Source organism: Gossypium arboreum, chromosome 8, assembly GCF_025698485.1.
Source record: "Gossypium arboreum isolate Shixiya-1 chromosome 8, ASM2569848v2, whole genome shotgun sequence".
Taxonomy (NCBI): Eukaryota; Viridiplantae; Streptophyta; class Magnoliopsida; order Malvales; family Malvaceae; genus Gossypium; species Gossypium arboreum.
The window spans coordinates 136,621,257-136,646,265 of NC_069077.1; the positions used below are offsets into that span (position 1 = coordinate 136,621,257).

At 35.4% G+C, this 25,009-nt stretch overlaps 1 protein-coding gene across 1 annotated transcript; it reads right to left on the reverse strand.

The window, feature by feature from the left end:
* Positions 1–22,965: 22,965 nt before the first annotated feature.
* LOC128296669 (uncharacterized) lies at positions 22,966–24,531 on the reverse strand. Its single transcript, XM_053032120.1, has 3 exons — positions 24,181–24,531; positions 23,512–24,075; positions 22,966–23,415 (listed from the first exon to the last, which is right to left on the reverse strand). The coding sequence occupies exons 1-3, from the start codon at positions 24,529–24,531 to the stop codon at positions 22,966–22,968; spliced, it is 1,365 nt and encodes a 454-aa protein (XP_052888080.1).
* Between the last annotated feature and the right edge of the window lie 478 nt (positions 24,532–25,009).

A 25,009-nucleotide genomic window follows, 5' to 3' on the forward strand; every position in this document is an offset into this window, starting at 1 on the left:
ACAGAGGAATTTATGAGCACTGAGCACTTCCTTCAACTTTATCAACACATCCATTACTCTCCATCTCGCTGTTGGACTGAGCTTACAACGAGTCAGACACCATATGACGCGAGTCGCTTGAAAGCGACTTCTCTCTCTCCAACTCTACGGTGCCTTCACGCACTCTTAGCTCACCTTTTAACAGGCAGGGGAAAGAGCACTGGAGTCGTTAGCACTTACGACGCTTATTTTCTATGGAGCATGGCCCATGGCCATATCATTGACTTGGCGTACTTCATCGCTTTAGCCTTCCGCCATCAGACTGACCGCCACAGGAAGGGCCCCATCTATTTAGGCCCTTATGTGACTCACCTTGCTTGACACTTCAATCTCCTAGACACACCGAAGCAATCCTTCACACTCACACTTATCACCCAGATGTCCCAACAGGGGATCTCGAGCATGATACACATGAGGATGATTGAGCGGCGTCGTGGAGTAGATCTCCCTCAGTATCGATTGTTTCATTCTGAAGGTTAGAATGAACCCGAGGACTTCACTGATGATGTTCCTCCTTAGCACGAGGCTCCACCACAGCCTCCACCTTCGAGTCACCGAACTACTCCTTCTATTGCCACTTTAGCGAACCTCCCTAAACAGTCCGCTCAATTCCAGTAATATTGCATTTAGAGGTTCGACAGTCTTGAGGCGACATTGCAGCAGATATGTCAGCATCTCCATATATCTTCTTCAGCGCCGACGACTCACGACATTGATGCGTCTGATGATGAGGACCATTGAGTCTATTTATTTTATTTTATTTTTATTTCTATTTTTAAATTTATTTCTATTTTTATGTTTTTTTTGTTATTTTCTTAGACTTCTTTTGCTTTTATATTTTGAACTAAATTTTTATTTATTATGGTTGTTTCTAATCGAGTATAATCCCTTAATCTTCTTCACTACTTTTGTCTATTTTCTTAATAGCTTGCTCAAAATCATGCACTACATTTAAGATTTGTCTACAATTCTGTTTTTCACTATTCTGGGAATTTCATCCAATATTCAGGGCAGTTTCAATTCTCTCCCTTTCTTATGATATTTTGTTTCTACTATGTTTATTTTTGTTTGTACGTTGAGGACAATGTGCATCTTAAGTGTAGGGAGGTTATTTATATGATTATTAGAGAATCCCTAAATTATGTCTTGTATTCAAGTAATTTTCTCATATTACTATTAGAATGAATTCTTATCGATTTGTGATTATCATTGATATTTTTAGATTAAATTAATAGATAATTGTGCATTGATTGTTTAAACTTTAAGACATGAGAGAACCAAGCATGATAAATCTATTTTCAGAACTAAAAATTTTTAGGTTGTTTCCCTGAATTGAGGTATTACTTTGAAGTTTGAGAATTGCAAGATTGATATCAAAAACCATAATTTTTTGTGAGATTTTGAGCCTTTAGAGCATACATTTTTCTTACTCATTTTATTATTGGTTATGAGTGTGTCAATATTGATTGGTTATTTTAAAACTTGCTTCAATTATGCATGTCGAGACCACACCTTTGATTTGATATACTGAGATAATAAAGGCACTTAGGTTTTAACCTACTTATCCCATAAAAAGCCTACCTTCATAATTAACCCTTAGTGAACCCCTTTTGAGCCTAACACACCGTTTCTTAATTTACCCATTAATGATAACCCATAACTCATTTTTGCTCATTGAGAATTTTTCTCATTTTATTAACCTCATTTTTATCGAGATTTGATTTGGTTAATTGCCTGATTAAGCCTTTTGATTAAGTTGTTGAATTATTTCTCCTTATTTACATAAAAAAAAGAGAAAAAAATAAAATAAAATATACATATAGAGTTATTTAGTTCTTTGTTAATTGAGCTTGAACGGTAAAATTCATATTTTAAGAAGAACCTCACGTTATTCTTCAATAGTTTTGATTTATGTAATTATTTGTAATTCAGCATTTGTTATTTTTCTAGTTTGGTAATTTATCAATTCGATCTCGATTCTAACCCTCTTTTTCAACCTTTCTCCACACCCTTAACTAAGCCCCATTACAACCTTTTAAAGACCTTTTGTTTTGTGTATTATCTCATTTTATAGATTTTCATGCAAGCCTATGGTAATGACTTTTCATATTTGACTCTTGAGTACTTAATTTCTGAACCTTAAACACTTTGAGTGATTTGGGTGAATCTCTAGTAAGGATATTGATTCTTGTCGATTTTGAATTAAAGGTAATCAATTAGATAAAGGAAATACCTATGTTTTCATGCTTTAAAACATTTGATTTGGATTGTTTGAATCTTTAGTGCTTTTTTACTTGAATTATCAATGTATGATTATTTGTGAATTATGACAAAACTTTGTTGATGAGAAGTATGAATTGAATGAGTTTAATTTTAATTGTGATATAAGAATTTTGCTTGGGGACAAGCAAACGCTTAAGTGCGGGGATATTTGATAAACCATAAAAGTAGCATATTTTAATCCCATGCTTAGCATGTTTTTGGATGATTTATTATGTGCATTAGTGAATGTGATGCTCCTAATCCTTTAAATTTATATTTTTATACTTAGGTGAGCATAGGGAAATCAAATGAGCGAAAAACGGGCTAAAATAGGACAAAAAGAGCTATTTTCAGGAACCACACGATTTGGGCACTTCCACACGGGCTCGGCACACGCCCCTGTGAGCCACACAGACTGGCCACACGCCTATACGCCAGCCCGTGTCGATTTCGTACCCTGTTTCCCTTTTACGCAAAAAAAAACTAATTTTTAAGGTTTCTAAACATTCTAAAGTCTATAAATACACATTAGAAGAGGACTAAAGGGAGGACGCAGAAGAGAATGAAGAAATTACTCGGAGAACACCGTCGGAATCAATTTAGAAGTAGATCTCCTTCGAGATTGAAGATCTCGAGTCAAATTTCCTTTGAAGTTTTATTGGGTTTTTATGTCTTGTCGTTATTCTAATTTTGAGATGTTTTCCTCCCAAATTATGAACTAAATTCCCTAGACCTGGGAAGATGAAACCTATAATGAATCTTATTATTTGATTTTTTTGAATTATATGATAAATACTTAATTCTTGTTCTCAATTATGTATGATTATTTCTTGCTTTAATATTTTCAGGATATTAATTCAAGTGTGATGTGCTTATTTCAGTGGAGCAAAAGTCCCTGTTTAAGAGTACATCTGGCATAATTGAGTGGAGGTGCTTGCAATCCTAAAAATAGGATAATATAAATCTACTGAATTAGAGTCAAATCTAATAGGGGAATTCATAGATCTAGATAATGAGACAATAGGGGTTTTAATTAGAAAGAGATTTTAATTAATCAACCTAGAGTCAGTTGTTCTTACTCTTGAAAGAGATATTAACAAAATTTAGGGATTTTTACGGATCAAGGCAAGTGAATAAATTGTTTAATTCAGATTCAGAATAATAGGTAAGTCTAAATGGATTCTTTCCTGGGTATTGTCTATCTCATTGGTTTTCTTCAATTATTTTCCCAATTTTCTCTTTGTTGTGTTCTTAGTAATTAGTTTAGATAATTTTAGATTAAAAACAATTCCTCAATTTATCGGCTAGATAATAAAAAGATAGTAATTACTAGTACTTTTAATCCTCGTGGATACGATATTCCCCACTCACCATAGCTGTACTACTATTCGATAGGTACGCTTGCTTTTGTTGTGATTTTAGTTAGTTTAGTGACTTATCAAGCTTCTAGAACCATTTTTTAGAATAATCATGCAGTGTATTTCTTCATTGACAATGCAACTACTTGAGAATAGATCCCTTTTAGAGAGTTTTAAGCCAACTAGAAGGGTGTGACGAAGAGATCCACTCTCTCATACATTTTTGTACTTGGCATGGAATGATTGGGCCACTTGATTGAAGTAGCTATTGAGAAAGGAATATGGGAATCGTTAATGCTATCACGTAGAGGATCAGGTGTATCTCATCTATTTTTTGTTGATGATCTGGTGGTTTTTTGCAGAGCTAATGAAAATGGAGTGGGTTGTCTGAAGCATGTTCTGGATCAAATATGTCCTTTCTTTGGCCATAAAGTAAATAGATAGAAGACTCAATTATTTTTCTTTCACAATGTATCTGAGGAAATAGCAACAATTATATATGGAAAGCTACGTTTCTCCAGAGTTAATGACTTGGAGAAATATCTCGATGTGCCATTTTTTCATAACAGCTTTGGGACTAATACTTTTAAATTTATTTTGGATAAGATTCAGAATCGGCCGAATAGGTGGGATGCTAGTAAGTTGTCACTTGTCAGTCGCCTCACATTGGTAAAGTCAGTATTACTTATGATTCCCAATTATTTTATAGCTACGGCTCGAATTCCAATCACGATCTACAAGGAAATTGAAAAGCTAGCTTGTTGTTTCTTGTGGGGAACATGAAGATTAGGTAGAAAATCATTAATCATTAGTTGAAAAGATTGTTGTATGTCGGTGTTGAATGGAGGTTTAGAGATTTGAAAGTTGCAAGACCAAAACAAACTCTTTCTTTTGAAGTTGGGGTTTAATTTGGTTGCTAACACGGAGAAGTTGTTAGTTCATGTTCTACATAATAAATACAATGTTCATGGAATCATCCCAGAGGACATACGTTGAAGAAACTGTTCATTCATATAGTGATCCATTACGAGTGTTTTGGAATGAGGTTAAACAGGGTCTCATTTGAACTATCTATAATGGGAGCTTGGTAATTTTTTTGAAATGAAACTTGGTTAAAGGATTTGGGTCTGTTAAAACCACTAATGGTCACTAAACTAACTATAAATACGACAAAGGCAAGCACACCTATCGAACAAAAGTATAGCTATGGTGAGTAAGGAAATCGTATCCACAGAGACTAAAAGTGCTAGTAATTACCATTTCTCTATTATTTAGCCAACAAATTGGAGTGATTGTTTTTAATCTAAAATTATTAAACTGATCTAACTAAGAACCCAACAGAGAATAAATCAACAAAATAATCAAATAATAACTAATGAGATAGATAATACCTAGGAAAGAATCAACTTAGACTTCACCTATTATTATGAATCTGAATTAAACGATTTATTCACTTGTGTCTTGTTCCGTAGAAATCCCTAAATTATGTTAATATCTTTTTCGAGAGAAAAAATAACTGACTCTAGGTTGATTAATTAAAATCTCTTTCTAATTAAAACCCCTATTGTCACATTAACTCGATTTATGGATTCCCCTATTAAATTTTACTCTAATCTGGTAGATTTATGTCTTCCTATTTCTAGGATTGCGTGCAACTCCACTCAATTATGCTAGATCTACTCTTAAACAGGGACTTTTACTCCACTGAAATAAGCACATTAAACATGAATTAATACCCCAAAAATATTAAAACAAGAAATAAGCATACATAATTGAGAACAAGAATCAAGTATTTATCATGTAAATCAGAAATCAAATAATAAGATTCATCATAGGTTTCATCCTCCCTAGGTATCTAGGGAATTTAGTTCATAATCCTGAATAGAAACATCTCAAAGTTAGGATAACCACAGGACATAAACAAACTCAATAAAACTTTGAAAGAAATTAAATGGAGATTTTCGATCTTGAGGGAGATTTCTAAGTTGATTCCAATGGCGTTCTTCAAGTGTTTTCTTCGATCTTCCCCGATTGCCCCTTTTGGTCTTCTTCTAATTGGTCTTTATAGACTTTAGAATGCTCAGAAAGCCTAAAAATTAGGTTTTACCGTGTATCTGGGAAGCAAGGTGCGAAATCGACACAGTCTGCCATATGGGCATGTGGCCAGCCCATGTGGAAATGCTCAGGCCATGTGGATCCTTAAAACAGCTCTATTTGTTCGATTTTGGATCATTTTTTTGCTTCGTTCGCTCCCAAATGCTCTCCTAAGTATAGAAATATGAATTTAAAGGATTAGGAGCATCAAATTCACTAATTTACATAACTAATCATCGAAAAATGCATTAACAGTGGGATTAAAATATATTACGTTTATAGCTAATCAACCGCAGTATATTGGTAATAAACTCTTGGATGAAACTCTTTGCGTGTGTGACCTAGTGACGTTGGAAGGAGAATGGAATGCAAAATGGTTATCTATAATGCTCACCAAAGATATTGTTGTCTGAATATGTGCTTGCAACACACTATTGAGGGATTCAGGTTCTAATCAAATCTCTTGGAGGTGGATGTCGACAAGGAATTTCCCAGAGCATATTTTTAACACTAGTGGACCAAGGTAGTTTGGGTATGACAGATTAATTTGGAGAGTTGTGGCACCTCAAAGGATGTAAGTTTTTCTATGGTTGCTTATTCAAAATAGACTTTTGACTAACAAGGAATGTTCAATTAGAGGTATGACATTGATTCCCTTTTGTAAACAATGTGGTTAGTCTGTAAAAAAGGTAATTAATGTGGTAAGGGACTGGGGTTTTGCTAAATCTATTTGGAAAGCATTGATTCCCAGGCAAAATTGGAATTATTTTTCTTTAGCTCAACACTTGAGAAGAGGATTCACTAGAATTTCATGAATAAAGGGGAATTAAAATTTGGTGGAGGAGAATGGTTGACATTTTTTGCAATAATCACTTGCTTCCTTTAGAAGAATCGTAATGACTCTATCTTCAAAAATGCTAGTAGGAGTAGCCAGAATTTGATAGCCTCAACTATGGTATAGGCAAGATCGTATGGAAACAATGGCAGCATGGAGCAAATGGCATGCAAGTCAAAGAAATAAAATAGTTGGCAACAGCCTAAACCGGGATGGGTCAAGATTAATATTGATGGCTCGATATCAACAAGTAGACAAAAGGCAGTAGTAGGAGTGTTGAGATGACCAAGCGGAAGGTGCCATGGCGGAGCCCAGTAGAGGCCCAAGGGGGCCATGCCTCCCCCCCCCCCCGATTTAATTTTTTTTTCAATTTAGCCCTTTGTAGATATATTATGACCCTCCCAAAAATAAAAGTAGGCCTCCCAAGGTTTAAGATTTTTACAATTTCCCCCTTTGTATATATACTATAGCCCTCCCAAAAATCGATTGTTACGATGGAATATTGCTTCTTCTATTTTTGAATCGATTGTTATATTGGAATACTACTTCTTTTGAATTGGTTGTTTATACATTTAAATCAATTGTTATGTTGGAATGTTGTCTCTTTTGAATAGATTGTTTATATGTTTAAATTGACTGTTATGTAGCACGTCTAATTTTAGCTTGGCCCCCCAAGATTAACATCATAGCTCCGCCACTAGGAGGGTGGTTGGTGGGTTTTGAAATAGTAATAGGTATGGCTAATATTTTTCAAATTGAAGCTCGAGCTATCCTTGAAGGCTTGAAGCTAGAATGGATAAGGGGTTTCAGACAGGTTGAGGTGGAAAGTGAAAATGCCCTGTTGATTGATAGTATTAGGAATGGCTTTGCAGCAAACAATAATACAGTAGAAGTCTAGTTGATTCATGAGTGGTGTAATAAAGATTGGCAAGTTAAACTTCGACATGTCTTGAGAGAAAGCAACAAGATTGTTGATTACTTAGAAAAGATGGCGGGAGGTGGAATGAATCAATTGGTTGTACTTGTTGATCCACCGTCACAACAGCTCGATATAAGTAGTGTCGTTTGGGCTCTAGCTTTAGTGATATTTTAGTGATGTATTAAATCCGCTTTTTATTTTCAACCAAAAAAAGTTTTGTATTAGTAAACTTAAACCATGTGCCCCAAATATCCATCTTTTTTATGTTAACAACCGGTAAAAACCTTATCTATTTGGGCTTAGCACTTTATTCAATTGCCTGAAAAATAATAAACAAGTTATTTTTATGTCTGTCATTTTTATCTTTTCTAAACAGTACATGAGATTTTGAATTGATTAACATTACAAATGATTAATATATATTACAAACTTTTCTAATAATTTTGAGCTGATTTGACAAATAATACAAGTTTAAAAATTTAAAAGATAAATAAAAATTTAAAATAATTTTTTATAAAATTGAAGCCTCAAATAAATTATTATATAATGAAATAATCTTACATACACTAAATAGTTAGGTCTTATCGTATCAACATAGTATTTAGCATCGATTATGTATAAAAGATGTTAAATCCAACGAGCAAAATTTCATTGGTTTCCTTTTAAAGGGAAAAAGGAAATTATACACTTATTGACAAAGCAAGACAAATTACAAATAAGAAATATAGGATGGACTTCAGTTGATTATGATATATAATATCTAGAATGAAATCTCCCAAATCATCTCAAGCCGAAACGTAGAATTCCACCAAACCAAGGAACCAAAAATCAATGGTGACGACCAGCTAGGTTCACCTTTGCCCTAACACCTACCTAAAATTCCTTACCTATTTCAGATATAATTCAACTGCACAACACAGGCTTTTAGTCCCTTGGAGATAAGAAGCAGGGGATCCATCTTTAAGGCTATGAATGTGAAGATGGTAATATCCAGTTGGTCAACTTTCTAGACTATAACCTTCAATTTCGCGTGCCACGATTGAGCAATGGACAAGGGGCACGTCGTAGTGGGGGAGGGGGGTTAAAAGCATAGTTACCAATTATGTGGTACCTTACGGGTACGCTGTACGTCGTTGTGAGAGTACCTTTGTACATAGGTAGGCTTGTTTCAGTTTGTCGAGATCAAAGGCATGTGATGGTTCAGCCAAAGATCCAAGAGCTGATCTGTTAGGCGAAAGCAATCACCACAGATGGCCCTAGCTGAACGACACCACTGAGGTTGAAACCCTCCAAATTACCATTCACTTTATATTGTGATAATCGGATTGTTATTCATGACATTAAAAAATAAACATATTGCTATTAGGGGTCTAAATGAGATTATGATATTTGTAAATTATTAAGTTCAACTTTAAAAAAAAAATTTAAATTCGATTTAATAATCATCGAGCCAAGTTCAACCAACTTGATAATATTTGGCTTGAACGGCTAACAAGCCTTTTTGAGCTATTCGTTTTTAATATTATTTTAAATATTCTTATATTATTACATTATGTTACTATCTTTAGTATATATTATTAACTCTAAGCTTAATAAATATGTATGAGCTTAATTGAAATTGAACTTAAAAATAGAGGTTCGATCAAGCTTGAGCTGAATGTTGAGCTTCAAATTAAGTTCGAACTTGCTAGTATTCGAGCTTAACTTTACTCGAGTACGCCCCTAATTGCTGTGGGAAAACGACCACATAAGAGATATCGTGAAAAAAGAATAAAATAGTTATAGAATATTTACCCACTAATAAGGTATTAGCTAACCTCCTTTCGATACTTACTTTAGCTATTAATATTATCTCTTTTCAGAAATTAATAACAAATTTAACTCGAAGTTGGGGTGGAAACGCTCATGTTTGTGCCTTTCTAATTTGTTTCCCATTTGGGTGTCGGCTTGTGGTTTGATTGTTCTCATGGTTTTGTTGTTTCAAATTAGGGGAAGCGGGATTAAGCAGGAGTGTTTGGGCTCAGGATGGGAATCACCATGTGGCTGTGCGGAATCTTGTCTCAAGCCATCTTCACCGTCGCCCATGGGGTCGATTCCCCCCGCTCACTCATGTTCCTAGCAATTCAGTGCCAACTGTCGACTTTGATCCTAGATTATGAGTCTATGAACTCTTTGATGAATGATGAACTTTACACTTATTGTTAAATTTTATATTTACCTCTTCTTGAAGTAAAAAAATTATCTGAATTAACTGATTGAATTTTTATTCGATTGGCATCGATATTATTATTGGTACAAGAGAACATAGATTATATCCTAATCATATCATAAATTATGATTATGAGTATAATAAATATTATTGCATTAAACCATAACCAATATTAATAATGAATAAAATAAAAAGTTCATATAAGAGAAACGTCACATTACTCTCCTAATTTAAACCGTGCAATTGATTGAATTAGCCACTCAATAATTTCCCGGTTCAATTAATTGAATCTAAAGAATGGGAATTGATTTGGCCAAAAAAGAATGGTAAGAGAAAGTCGAAATGACAGCATTAGTTAGGCGTGTAGTAAGTAGGTGCAGAACTATAGGCAGCTGCTTAAAGGTAAGCTGTATTTTATGTTCTGAAATTACGTAAATTTGCTTTGTGCCGAGCATGTTGGGAGATGGCCACCAAATAAAGAAGATTGCACACATGGGGAATGGGTTTAATGTCTCACTAAAATCCATCAATGTACCAACAACTGATTAGATGGAATGATAAGATACATTTTACTTTCAATGAGAGAAAGTAAAAAGTAGGTTCAAACTTGGAGACAATATTGTTGGGAGGGACAGACAGTCACGAACTTCGAATATAGACCGTAAAACAAACATGCAAAATGTCAAAACAAAAAAAAAAGATCCATCATCTATGTGGGAGTATATTATTTAACAATTTTAGGAAATCAAATCTAAAATCAACATCAACATCAACCACGATGATGATATTATTAGAAAATATAATTATAAACTAAAAATAATTAATATTCATATATTGTAAAACAAATATAAAAATGTAAATAAAAAGTGGTAGATACCAATTATTTATAAGTTTTATTAATTCAATCATAAGATTCTTTGTAGAGTTTTAGCGGGCAGATCAAAAGAATGTCTTGAGGTTTTCCAGTATTAGCCGTTCAAGGGACAAACATCATAGTGGAAATATTCTTGGTCGCACCATCATATGTTAGGCCACGGAATTTAAATCACGGGATGCATTTTCTATTGAATATCCATAACAAAAATTAAAATAAAATTGTCAATTGAATGTTAATTCATTTGATATTAGTATTATTATCAATATAGGATATGGATTTAAAAAACACGTTTTATCTTCATATTTAAGGGTTCAGATTAATTTTTATATTAATTTAAATACATTTAAATATTTTTATGAATCTATTTAATTTTTAAATTTTTCACTAATAATTTGATTATGAAGTTAAACCTTTCTGATGTGTTAGAATTTATTTAAAACTAATTGTTACTTATATTGTCTCAAAATTCAATTTTATTTTATATATATATATATATGATATGTGTATGTATGCTATCATATGTATATAATGAATGTTATATTTATATTTGATTCTTAAATTTATTTAAATTAAATTATTATATAATGTGATTAATAGTGAAGTATATAATATGATAATTAAATTAAATTAATTATTATATAATGTAATTAAATTAAGTTAATAGTGAGTCTCATAATTCTAAGCTAATAATTACGAAAATATTTTGGAACTCAAGAATTATCACATGACTCAATATTTATATCCTGTACCTTCTATTTTATAATATATATATATATATATATATATATATAATTGGAGGGGGGCAAGCCCCCTACTGGCATCGCCCTTTTAAGATAGGGAATGGAGTTTTAACCGAATTTAGATGTTAAGTTTGAAAATTAGTACATTAGTGTTTCTGTACATTTTGCATCACAAAGGTATTCGGAATATATTATATTTATGTTACATACTAATAATTTATATTTTTATTTTTTATTTTTTTTCCTATCTTGTTTTGTTTTTAGTTTTTTTCTTTTTTTGTTTCATATCAATATCATATGATAATATTCTATTCAGTTTCAGTACCAGTCGTATTAATTGGTATACTCCATTCCGACCTAGCTGAACCAAAATTTTACTGATTAAAAAAATAAAGAAAGATATTTAAATGTGAAATAGTCAACTTAATTTATGAGTAAATATGACTCCAAATTTTAGTGATTCACTTAATTCCGATCAAATTTTAATTTAATCACAATTTATCTCTATATATATAATAGAAAAATTATTGGTGTGGAGAAAGGAAAGATGATTAATATTTAGCAATATTTAGGGGTATGTTTTTATTATTAATGGTAAATACAAGAATATTTAGATATTCATGACAGGTTGATTGAGGCTTAATTCAATTGCCATCGATATTATTGTCAATGCGAAGGACATGAGTTTGAGTGTCTTTGAAGTGCATTATCCTCCTATGGCCTATGAGTAATTCTAAACATTATATCAAAAAGAACAAATATAATAAGAACGTATAATGGAATTAATGTAAAAAAAAAAGGGAAGATATTTGGAACCTATAATGAGATGTACTGTTGAGACTAAATTATGGGGTATCCATGATGGGTTGATATTAGCAAGGAAGCGAATAACTTGGCAACATTAGACCTTATTCATGGAAAGGGTGAACAATTGTTGGTGATTGAGAAATTGATTTCAAACATATATTTCATGAAAGAAGTTGATTAACGATACAATTCTTCAAATTTTACGCAATAATTTAGATGGTTTTGTAATGTCTAAAATGGTTATAGTTTAAAATACCGATGATTTTCTACATTTACCAAAAAATTAAAAGACATTCACAGCAGAAAATTTAAATTAGAGAAAAATATGTTTAAGCATTTAATCTATTTTTTTCGAATGTTATTTTATTATAATAATAATAATATTAATCGATATAAAATTTAATCTTGTAAGAAGGAAAATAAAATATAAGGAAATAGATGTGAAACAAGGCTGGATTATGGAGGAGACTGCGGTGGATCATAAAAAGAAAAAAAAAATCAAGGACGGGGGCGGAGGAGCATGGTCCATGCGTAGGATAGTGGGAGACAAGCAATGTGAGACAGGAGCCAACGGTGTTTTGAAACGTGTCTAAGTACTAGGATGAGTCATGGTATGGCATATTGCAAAGTACAAGTAGAATGAAATGATTTATTTCTTTTTCACAGCTCAATTGCTAAGCTCAAACCTCATATGTCAGCCTTTATTTGTCCCTCACCAATCCAACGACAACACCTCCCTCTACCTCTTAAGGTCTCTTTTCTTTCTTTTGTCTAAAGCATATAAATTACCTTACATTCCACGATTTCAAAATCTTGTGGAATTAAATCTCATGAAAGAAAAAAAAATTGAACGATTATCATTTTTAATCGAGGTAAATTACATTTAAATGATTGGTAAATTTATATTTTGGTTAATTTTAAAATTATAATTTAATTACTCGTTAACTTTGTAGCAGATGTTAAATTTGAAGATGAATAAATTTACAATTTGGTCACTTCACTATTAATAAATTTATAAACTAGTCACTCAATTTTAAAAAGTTATAAGCTGTTATTAAACTATTAATAAATTTACAAATTTACACTTTGGTCAATCAATTTTTGCACAATTACTATCTAACCCAATAATCCAAAAAATATTAGTAACAACTCAAACCCCAAACCTAGCAAAACCATTGTCAGCCTCACGCCTTACCTTTAACCCAACCAACCTAGCAACCATTCATTCTTAACCCACTCACCATTTCTCCTTTAGCCAAAATCATAATCTAAGAAAATCCACAATCAAGTTGTTTAGACACCATTATCTTGAACCAACAACCAAATATCATCACATCCATAATCAAAATAAATAAAAATACCAAAAAAAGCAAATAAGAAAAGTCTCTTCTTTCAATGAGCCCCAAACAAGGCTTTCTGAAGAAAAGAGACAAAATAAAACTAGAGAAAAAAGAATAAAAACATTAAAAAAATGATATTCAAACATATTAAATTCAGTTAAGAGTTAGTCGAAGAGTTCCAAGTGAAAGAGGCTCAATCCAAAAGGTCAAGGAGAAACCCTTGCTAAGAAGAGGAACATGTTAGAGCTAGGTAGCCATCTAAGAACGGTGGATAGAGATCAGAGAGTTTCTTTGTTAGGACTTCGAGTTTAAATTAGTAGAGTTTCAAGCTCTTTCAAGGAAAATTAAATCATAAAGTTGAAAGAGGGGAAAAAGCTCTAGTTCGATGTATTTCTATGCCGAAGAGGAGATCTGGGCAATCAAGTTTATTGGAATACAACTATGAAGGAAGTCCCTAAAACCTCAAAACTTTGAAATACTTCAATGACCAACTTGTAACTTTTTAAAATTAAATGACCAAAGTGTAAACTTACTAATAATTGAGCGAGCAATCTTGAGAGTACTTTACCCTTTTAATTATAAAACTTGAAATAAAAATCTTATTTAAGTGTATTTTAATTTTTGTCATTGAATTCAATAATTATCGATAATAATCATTTAAGTTTTTTGTGGACAACTGAATGTTAAAAAATATTGGGATAAGTCCTAAATTACTATAAATTTAAATTTGGTGTAATGTGACACCTTAATTTTGATTTTGATTTTGATTTCGTTATAGAAATTCATTGATACTACTCATCAACGTGGCGTCATTTTATATTTATTTAACAAATAATTATATTTATTTTTATACAATACTTAAAGTTACTTATAAGATCTCTTTAACTCTTAGATAGGAAGATAAATGTGTTTTAATGCACTCGAATCTATTTTATTTTGTCTTGATAATAATACAAATGTCAACTAAAAATAACCATATATATTTAATGTGAAAATAATTAAATTTATTTGTAATACATACAATTAAATTAAAATTAAAGTTATATTTGTAAAAATTAAATTAAAATTATGCATCACTTTAAACATTCAACTAAAGTTATATATATCATTTTAAAATTTATCCCAAATATGTAATAATATTTTTAATAATTTTATATGGGCCTTTTGTCAATTCAATAGATAATTGGATTTATATAACTATATCTACACTACTATAGATAAAAGTAAGGTCCCAACAACCCTCCCTTAAGGGTTTTTACCTCAATATTATAAAAAAAAATTTATACACCAAAATAGGTTATCAATCGATTAATTACGAAAATGATATGTTTTTTAGGTCGTGCCTATCTCTGAGACAAAATCGATTTTTTAATATTAAATTTTTTCGTTTAAAAATTATTATATTATTTTTTAATATTTATATTAATATATTAATAAATAATACATAAAGTATATAAAGTTTAACATATAAATGAGCTTCAAAATAAGTACTATAAGAGGAAATTTAAAGTTAGTGTTATGCAAAATAATTTAAAACCAAGATTCAAAAAATGTATATATGTATATAATATATATTATGTGCATAACAATAGTAATGTGTACCTATATAAAATTTTAGAACGAATAATGTACATATTAACAAGTTGTAACATAGATGAATTATATAAATGCAACCATGTAAGAATATACAAAAGAATATAAGAATGACATACTATATAATATAAATCAATAATTATACAAAATAATTTGAAACAAGATTTACTTACCAACAATTAACAAGATACATAAAGCATAAAACTTAATATAAACATTGTATATAAAAAAATAGTAATATAGGTAAGTGTTTGAAATAAACAAAGTATAATTTAAAATTGGGGAATAAATGGTATACATAAATAGATTTAAAGGAAAAATATAAACATGTTTGCAAGGGAATTCAAATAAGTAATTCAATTAAATTATGTATATATATATATAAAAATAAAGAAAATAAAATAAAATAACAAAAATGAAAAATGAACAAAGGAATACAAGAAATTAAAATCAACCTTTTTTACTTTGGATTTTTAATCTCTATGTGAAAATACATTTTTTTATCCCTCCTTTCCTTTACATTTAGTTTTATGATGGCTTTTATAGCCTTGTTACAACATTTTTTTTATTATTTACTATCTTTTCTTTTTACAAGTGGTAGACAAAAGAGGACTAGGCGGCTTAGAGTGCACATAAGGTGAAGAGGTTAGGTTTTTTCTTTTTCTTCATTTTTTATTTTTTTATTTTTATTTTGGGTTGTATTTGGGCTTGGGGTATTTTGGGTTTTAGTTGAGTTTTGGTATTTGGGCTGTGATTTTATTGGGCCCCGGGCAAAATTTGGGTCTTACAGCTGCCCCTCTTTGCTTATTGTTGTGTTAACAGGAATAGAGCAAAGACTATAAAAAGACCAATTTTGCCCGGGCTCACCGAGTCTTGAGTTTTTGATCCTTGATCTTCTTTAAATGGCCTGTTGACGGCTTCAATCTGCTTCACTGCAACTTAGGAAGGCGATATCTGCCATCTTTGATCTGCTCCCCGTCTAATACAAAGACGCCAAATCCATTATCTTCGATCTACTCTCCGCCGTTACAGAGACGCCAAATCTGTTATCTTTGATCTGCTCTCCGCCGCTACAGAGACGCCAAATCTATTATACGCCAAATCTATTATCTTCGATCTGCTCTCCGCCACTACAGAGACACCAAATCTATTATCTTCGATCTGCTCTTCGCCGCTACGGAGACGCCAAATATGTTATCTTCGATTTGCTCTCTGCCGCTACGGAGACGCCAAATCTGTTATCTTCGATCTGCTCTCCGCCACTACAGAGATGCCAAATCATCTTCGATCTGCTCTTCGCCGCTACAGAGACGCCAAATCTGTTATCTTCGATATGCTCTCCGCCGCTACAGAGACACCAAATCTGTTATCTTCGATCTGCTCTCCGCTGCTACAGAGACGCCAAATCTATTATCTTCGATCTGCTCTCCGCCGCTACAAAGATGCCAAATCATCTTCGATCTGCTCTCTGTCGCTACAGAGACGCCAAATCTGTTATCTTCGATCTGCTCTCCGTCGCTACAGAGACGCCAAATCTGTTATCTTTGATCTGCTCTCCACCGCTACAGAGATGTCAAATCTGTTATCTTCGATCTGCTCTCTACCGCTATAGAGATGCCAAATCTCCTATCTTTGATCTACTCTCCGCCGCTATAGAGACGCCAAATCTGTTATCTTCGATCTGCTCACCGCCGCTACAGAGACCCCAAATCTGTTATCTTCGATCTACTCTCCGCCGCTACAGAGATGCCAAATCATCTTCGATCTGCTCTCCGCCGCTACAGAGAGCCAAATCTGTTATCTTTGATTTGCTCTCAGCCGCTACAGAGACGCCAAATCTCTTATCTTCAATCTGCTCCCCGCCGCTACAGAGACGCCAAATTTGTTATCTTCGATCTGCTCTCCGCCGCTACAGAGACGCCAAATCTGTTATCTTCGATCTGCTCTCTGCCGCTACAGAGACGCCAAATCTGTTATCTTCGATATGCTCTCCGCCGCTATAAAGACGCCAAATCTGTTATCTTCGATCTGCTTTCCGCCGCTACAGATATGCCAAATCTGTTATCTTCGATCTGCTTTCCGCCGCTACAGAGATGCCAAATCTGTTATCTTCGATCTACTCTCCGCCGCTACAGAGATGCCAAATCTGTCTTGGATATCTTCAGCTTGTTGCCCCACTGCTTAGGGGGTTAAGACTTGTGAATTCACCGATTCTATTGCACTGTCCTCTGAGGAACATGATCTGTAAAATCAGTTTCATATATCCATGCTAATGCCAAATAATTAGGATGCTATAATTGAAATGAATCAAATGCTCCTAATTAAATGCGATGCTTTATGTCAAATAATTAGGATGTTATGAAATGAATCAAATGTTCCGAACTAAATGAATGGTTATGAATGTAGAAATGTTATGAGAGTGATTTCTTTTTAAACGCTTAAAGTATCATTGCTCATAGTTCATGCGGGTTCCCTCATTGATGTACTATCGCGTCTTCTTGCTTAGCTGTTATCTCTGACAGAAAATTTGAAGAAATAGTCATAATTTGGACTACTCTTTTCCCAATGTTTTCCACTTTTGAGTCTGGTTAGTTCTGACTAGTGGCCCTGTTTCAGGTCATTGTACTATTTAGAGACTTTTCAGAGTAATATGCGTAACTTCTTTTATGTGAATATGATAAGTCCAAAAATCATGATTTCAATAAAAATGCTCAAAAGAGATTATCATAATGGAAAAATAGAATTTTATTAAGTAAAATTTGATATGAATATATAGGATAACAAATCTGATAAGGTGCAAAAAAAAAGGTGCCCCAGATATCACAGCACGAGCTTCACTATTCTAATTTTTCGAAGACTCTTTCGAGCTAAATGTGTGTTCAAGAGATCCCCTGTATTTTGTTGATGCCCCAAGATGTACTGTTCTTCCTCTTTGAGGACAAGACTACCACATGCCCCACATTTAAAAATTTAGCTGCCCGATTTTGGGTTTTCAACTCAAAAACTCCTTTGGTCTCAAAGTGCCCTTTTGCGGGTTTTCACCTTGGTCTTTCTATCTTTTTTTTTTTTGGTCTCAAAGCGCCCTTTGCGGGTTTTCACCTTGGCCTTTCCTTTTTTAGGTAAAATACTTCTTGACGGCATCTGAATTTACGGGATGGGGTAGGTTTTTACCATCCATCTCGGCTAGAATTAATGCTCCTCCGGAAAAAGCTTTCTTCACCACGTAAGGCCCCTCCCAATTAGGCATCCATTTTTCTCGAAAATCTTTCTGTATGGGAAGAATCTTTTTCAAAACCAAGTCTCCTCGTGGAATTCTCTAGGGTGAACCTTTTGTCATAAGACCGCATCATTCGCTTTTTGGTACATCCGACCATGACGGATAGCTCTTAGCCTCTTTACCTCAATCAAGTTCAATTGATCGTATCGAGATCGGATCCATTCGCTTCGTCAACTTTAACTCCGACAAAGACTCGAAGGATGGGATCTCTACTGATTGGCAAACCGCTTCCATTCCAGTAAACTAAAGAGAAAGGCGTTGCCCCAATTGAGGTTCGATCGATGTTCGATAAGCAAAGAGGGCAAATGGTAACTTCTCATGCCAATTTTGTAGGTCTCGGTCATCTTCCCATGATCTTCTTAATGTTTTTATTGGCCGCTTCCTTCGCCCCATTCATTTTCTAAGCGATACTGGTGACGAATTGTGGTGTTTGATCTTGAATTGACTGCAGACTTCCACTATCATACTATTGTTCAAGTTTAAGGTATTGTCAGATATAATCCTCTCCGGCATTCCGTATCGACATATGATCTCCTTTTTTAGAAATTTGCTCACTGCCGACTTTGTCACATTGGCATATGAAGCGGCCTCTACCCATTTGGTGAAGTAGTCAATAACCACAAAGATGAACCGATGCCCATTGGAAGCCTTAGGTGATATCGGTCCAATCACGTCCATACCCCACATAGAGAAAGGCCATGGGGAGACCATAACATGCAGCAGTGAAGGAGGTACATGAATTTTGTCTTTGTAGATTTGGCATTTATGACACCTCTTGGCATAATTGATACAGTCTCCTTCCATAGTGGACCAATAATACCCGAATATCATAATTTTTCTAGCCATTGTAAAGCCATTAGTGTATGTCCCGCATATGCCTTTATGGACTTCTTCCAAGATTCTCTTAGCCTCTACAGCATCTACGCATCTTAATAGCACTTGATCCTTTCTTCTTTTGTATAGGATCTCTCCATCTAAGACGTAGTTGATGGCCAATCTTCTCAGCGTCCTTTTGTCATTCTCGCCTGCCTGGTCCGGGTACTCACAATTCTTCACGTATTGTAATATATTGTGATACCAAGGGTGATCATCTTTTTCCTCATCCTCCTCAATACTGTAACAGTAGGCCGGAGTTTTATAAATGCTCATCCGGATGGGTTTGACATCTTCTTGTTTGTTCACATTGATCGTGGAAGCTAAGGTGGCCAAAGCATTAGCCATCTGATTTTCATCTCGTGGCAGGTAACAGAAGGTAATGTCATCAAACTCTTTGACCAATTCAAGGACCAGTTTCCGATAGTCGATCAACTTGGGGTCTCTGGTCTCTTATTCTCCCTTGAGTTGATAAATCACTAGCGCAGAATCCCTATACACCTCTAGCACTTTAACCTTGCGTTCTATGGCTGCACGGATACCCATGATGCACGCTTCGTATTCCGCCATGTTATTCGTACAATCAAAATCCAATTTACTAGTGAATGGATAATGATTTCCTCTTGGGGATACCAAGACTGCCCCGATTCCATTACCCACAGCATTTGATGCCCCATCAAAGTTTAGTTTCCAAGGAAGCTCTTCCGGGTCATCTTCTTTAGTGGTAGCAACACACATTAGGTCTTCATTCGGGAAGTCAAAGTTCAAAGGCTCGTAGTCTTCTAAGGCTCTACTAGCCAGAAAATCTGCTATTGCACTTCCTTTTACTGCTTTCTGGTTCACATAGACTATGTCGAATTCAGAAAGTAGAATCTGCCATCGGGTCATCCTTCCATTCAAAGCTGTTGACTCCATCATATACTTCAAGGGGTCCAATTTTGAGATAAGCCAAGAGGTGTGATATAACATATACTGCCTCAGTTTTCGGGTTGTCCAAATTAGGGCACAACACAACTTCTCTATCGGTGGGTACCTCGCCTCACATTCCGTGAACTTTTTACTGAGATAGTAAGTAGCTTTTTCTTTCCTTCCCGACTCGTCATGCTGACTCAATACGCATCCCATGGAGTTCTCAAATACTGCCAAATACAGTATCAATGGCTTATCGGGGTTAGGTGGCATCAGCACCGGGGCGTTAGATAAATACTGTTTGACCTTGTCGAAAACCCTTTGGCATTCTTCATCCAATTCACAGGTTATGTTTCTTGAGGAGGCAAAAGACGAGGTCACATTTCTCGGTCGGGCCAGAAATGAACCGAGCAATATAATTTAATCTTCCTAGAAAGCCTCGAACTTCTTTCTGAGTGCGCGGCGGGGATAGCTCTTGTATGGCTTTAACTTTGTCTGGATCAATCTCGATCCCTTTCTCACTAACCACAAATCCGAGCAACTTTTCAGACTTAGCTCCAAAGGTACATTTGGCGGGGTTAAGTTTTAGCTGAAACTTCCTCAACCTCAAGAACAATTTTCCCAGAACTTGTATATGCTCCTTCTCTATTCGAGACTTAGCTATCATGTCATCCACATTGACCTCGATTTCTTTATGCATTATGTCATGAAAAAGCGTTACCATGGCTCTTTGATAAGTTGCCCCGCATTCTTCAAATTCAAACGGCATCACCTTGTAATGTAAGCGTGCCCCACATGGTTACAAATGTGGTTTCTCCATATCTTCAGGATGCATCTTGATCTGGTTATATCCCGAAAAACCGTCCATGAATGAAAACAGTGAGTGTCCCGCCGTGTTGTCCACTAGGGTGTCAATATGAGGTAGTGGGAAATTGTCTTTTGGGCTGGCTTTATTCAAATCTCTGTAGTCCACACACATTCACACTTTTCCATCTTTCTTAGGGACAGGGACGATGTTGGCTACCTAATCTGAGTATTTTACCACCTTCAGGAATCCAGTGTCAAACCGCTTTGAACTTCTTCCTTTATTTTTAGCAAGACGTCGGGCCTCATTCTTTGAGTTTTTCTTGAAGCAGCTTACACTCTTCTTTTATGGGGAGTCGGTGCACCACAATGTCAGTGTCCAACCCGGGCATATATTGGTATGACCATGCGAAGACATCTTTGAATTCTTGAAGTAATTCAATAAGGTCTCACTTCATCTTCGCAGTAATATATGTTTCGATCTTCACCTCTTGTCCTTCTCCTAAGCTCACAATTTCGACTGATTCTTTGTGAGGTAGGATTTGTTTCTCATCTTGTTCTACCATCCTCAACAAATCAGGAGATAGGTTACAGTCTTGGTCATCTTCAAAATCCTGAAAATCATCCATACACACATCTTGCTCGAAAGGAAATTCTGAGTCGCTAGCAGTGTCACTCGTATTATTAATATCTAGGGACCTGTTATGAGGACGAAGGCAGATACAAAGAATCAAAAGAATTCGAAACATTTATTTGCGTGATATGATTATGAATGACGAATGAAAGAATATTTAGAAGAATGTTTCAAGAATAAAAGAATTCAAAAGTAATCATTTGTATGGTTATGAATGGAATTGAAAGGACGAGATAACATTTGCTCAAAAATGATAATAACCGTGCATTTTATTGAAATGTCGTTTTTAAACATTGGCCTATTTCATAAAAGATTCTTATTACTCCTAGGCCTAGAGCAGTAAGTGTGTTTTGGACATTACTCTGAATCCGTTCTAAAAGCTACAGGAATCTCTTCCGCAGTCTAGTTGTCCAGAACACTTCTAGGGGTGCAGAGGCAAATGCCCGACAAATTCTCTCCTCCGGTCTCCTCTTCGCATATAACATTGATGTCCAAGCTTTCCAGCCTTTCTTCTATAGCTCTCGTCATTGGTGTGTCTCTCTCAGGATGAATGATTCCCCCAAACACAAATATTTTCGATATATGGGGGAATGTCATTGGTTCCCACTTGATTTTCTCCCCCGTTAATCGAGCTCTTCTTCTTTCTTGCTTCTTTCCCATCTCCCTTCTCCTTTGTTTCGCATTCAGCTTAAATCCTAAATCGAAGTGGTCTCTCTTGTCTTTCGGCATTAGTGTTTCAACCCTTCCTTGCAGATGTCTCTCAAGTCCTCTTCCGGGTAGGGCTCCTTTTCCAATCAGAATCGGAGGCTCATCCTCGTGGTTTTAGACAATTTTGGCACCGAATTTTGCTTCCCTCGATGATGAAGGTTGCATTAACAAATTCTAAAGATCGAAATGAACATTCGATTGCTTTATCATCTGTCTCCAAATAGGGCACATTATTGCTCACAGTTGCAATGATATCCTCTTCAGCATTGATCGTTATCAACCTCCCCTCTCATACCAGCTTCAACTTTTGATGCAACGAAGAAGGCACTGCCCTAGCTGAATGTATCCAGGGCCTCCCCAATAAGCAATTATATGAGGGCTTGATATCTATTACTAGGAAATCTACCTCATATATGTTTGGCCCAATCTGAAGAGGTACCTCAATTCTGCCCATCACCTTTCTCTCTGTGCCGTCAAATGCCTTCACTATGTTCTGGCAGGTAATCTGTTTAGTGTGGTCAATGGCAGGATGTTCAAAGCCGATCCGTTGTCAATCAGTATGCTTGGCAGCTTATACCCTTTACAGCGCGTGGTAATGTGCAATGCTTTAGTCGACCCCATGCCACCGGGTGCTATCTCATCATCATTAAAAAAGATATAGTTGTCGACACTTATGTTACTAACCAATCAGTCCAGTTTGTTAACGGAGATATCATTGGCAAAATACGTTTCATTCAAGACCTTCATTAGCGCGCTGCGATGAACTTCCGAGCTTAGAAGTAAGGCCAGCACTGAGATACGAGCTGGTTGTTTACGTAGCTGTTCCACCACGTTGTATTCACTATGCTTTAGGAATTTTAAAAAATCCTTAGCCTCTTCTTCGTTAACTAGATCATTGACAGGAAGTTCAGATTTGGTCGCTTTTTCCTTCACCCCTTCGACCACTAGGGCTTTTCCTTTTACGGACTGTGCCTTCTCACTCGCTGTATCGTAACGTCTCTCGCTACGTGTATAGGAGCCCCTATCTTGGTCCTCTTTTAAAGTGTCGACCAGGCTTTCCTTCCCCGGAATTGTCACATTACAATCATAATTCCATGAGACCCTTTTGCTATCTTTGTAAGGGAAGACTGCAGGTCTCTAGATTATGACCCTTGGTGGTAGTTGAACTCTAGCTTCATTATTTTTGGGTCTCGATATGATAACCACGGGGTAGTTAACTGTTTGATTTTGTACCGTCGACTCTCCCTCCAACGCACATATGTCTCCCTCTACGGGGTTTTTAGTCTCTTCATAGAATTCTATTTCCTTATTGTTCATCATGTTCTGCACTAGGGCCCTGAACTCCACACACTCTTGGATTTCATGCCCCACCTCATTGTGGAACTCGCAGTAGTTCCTCTCTTCTTTGGATTCTCTTCCTAAATCCAACGCGATCAAACCTCTCATGACCATTTCCCTCCATACTTGTCTCAATGGAGTCCTGACTTTCGCAACCTCACACTTAATCTTCTTGTTTTTGCCTTCGCTTATCCCGTTCACTCCTTGGTAGTTGTGATTGGGGAGTGGGTTTCCTGCTACATTGGGCATGGCTGAGTCATCAAATCTCACGATTCCTACCTTAATGAGTCTTTCGACCACTTTCTTGAATGCAGTGTAATTTTCGATTGAATGCCCGGTAATTCTCGCGTGGTATTCACATTGGGCGTTTGTGTCATACCATTTAGGATACGGGGGCTGCAGTGGCTCAGGTAGAAAGGGGATACCAAATGAGCGTTGAACAGGTTCTGGTACAACTCCCTATACGTCATAGGTATAGGGGTGAATTGTGGCCTTTCTGTGTTCTTCCTTGCATTGGATTCAGGGCTTTGTTGATTGGTGGTCACCATTTTTGGGTTGATTTACGGTCAATAATTTGACCGCCTTTTTGAATGTGCTCGTGTTGTTCTCTTCATTATCCCTTTTCCTCGGGACTGACTTTTTAGCACTCTCTCCCAATTCTATCTTGCCGCTCCTTACAGTATTTTCGATCATTTCTCCCATCATCACTATGTCAGAGAAGCTCTTGGTGGCGCTTCCCAACATATGAGTGATAAAAGGGGCTTTCAAGGTGTTAATAAAGAGCATTGTTGTCTCTTTTTCTAGAAGTAGCGGCTGAACTTGTATGGCCACCTCTCTCCACCTTTGTGCATACTGTCTGAAACTTTCATTTGACTTTTTTTCCATATTCTGGAGAGTGATCCTGTCGGGGGTCATGTCCGTCACATAATTGTATTGCTTCATAAAGGCCTAAGCCAGGTCCTTCCATGAGTTAATCTTGGCTCGACTCAGTTGGTTGTACCACTTAGACGCCTCTCCAACCAGACTATCTTGAAAGCAGTGGATTAGTAGCTAGTCATTGTTAACATATCCCGTCATTCGCCTGCAAAACATGGTGATGTGGGCTTCAGGGCATCTTGTTCCATTGTATTTCTCGAATTCAGGCATTTTGAATTTAGGGGGAGGACTAAATCTGGGACCAGGCTCAGATCCTTGGCATCAATCCCTTGATGATGATCCGCGCTCTCCATGGCTTTGAATTTCTCTTCAAACCATCTACACCGTTCTTCTAATTGTTTTTGCGAATCCATCCTTGCTTTTTCCTCTTCAGCCACTTCATCCAAGTCGAGAACAGGCGGATAGTTCGGGTTGTTGACAAAGTTAGAGCCTGAGCCGGTTTAGAAGTTCATCGGAA

Bases quoted from the DNA above. Each gene is read 5' to 3' on its own strand.
- LOC128296669 (XM_053032120.1), bottom strand. From the start codon at position 24,531: ATGACCCCCGACAGGATCACTCTCCAGAATATGGAAAAAAAGTCAAAT. The intron at 24,076-24,180 runs GTAAATCAACCC...TATGACGTATAG, and splicing joins AGGCGGTCAAATTATTGACC to GGAGTTGTACCAGAACCTGT. The intron at 23,416-23,511 runs GTACAAAATCAA...GTCATAATCTAG, and splicing joins CGTTGGAGGGAGAGTCGACG to AGACCTGCAGTCTTCCCTTA.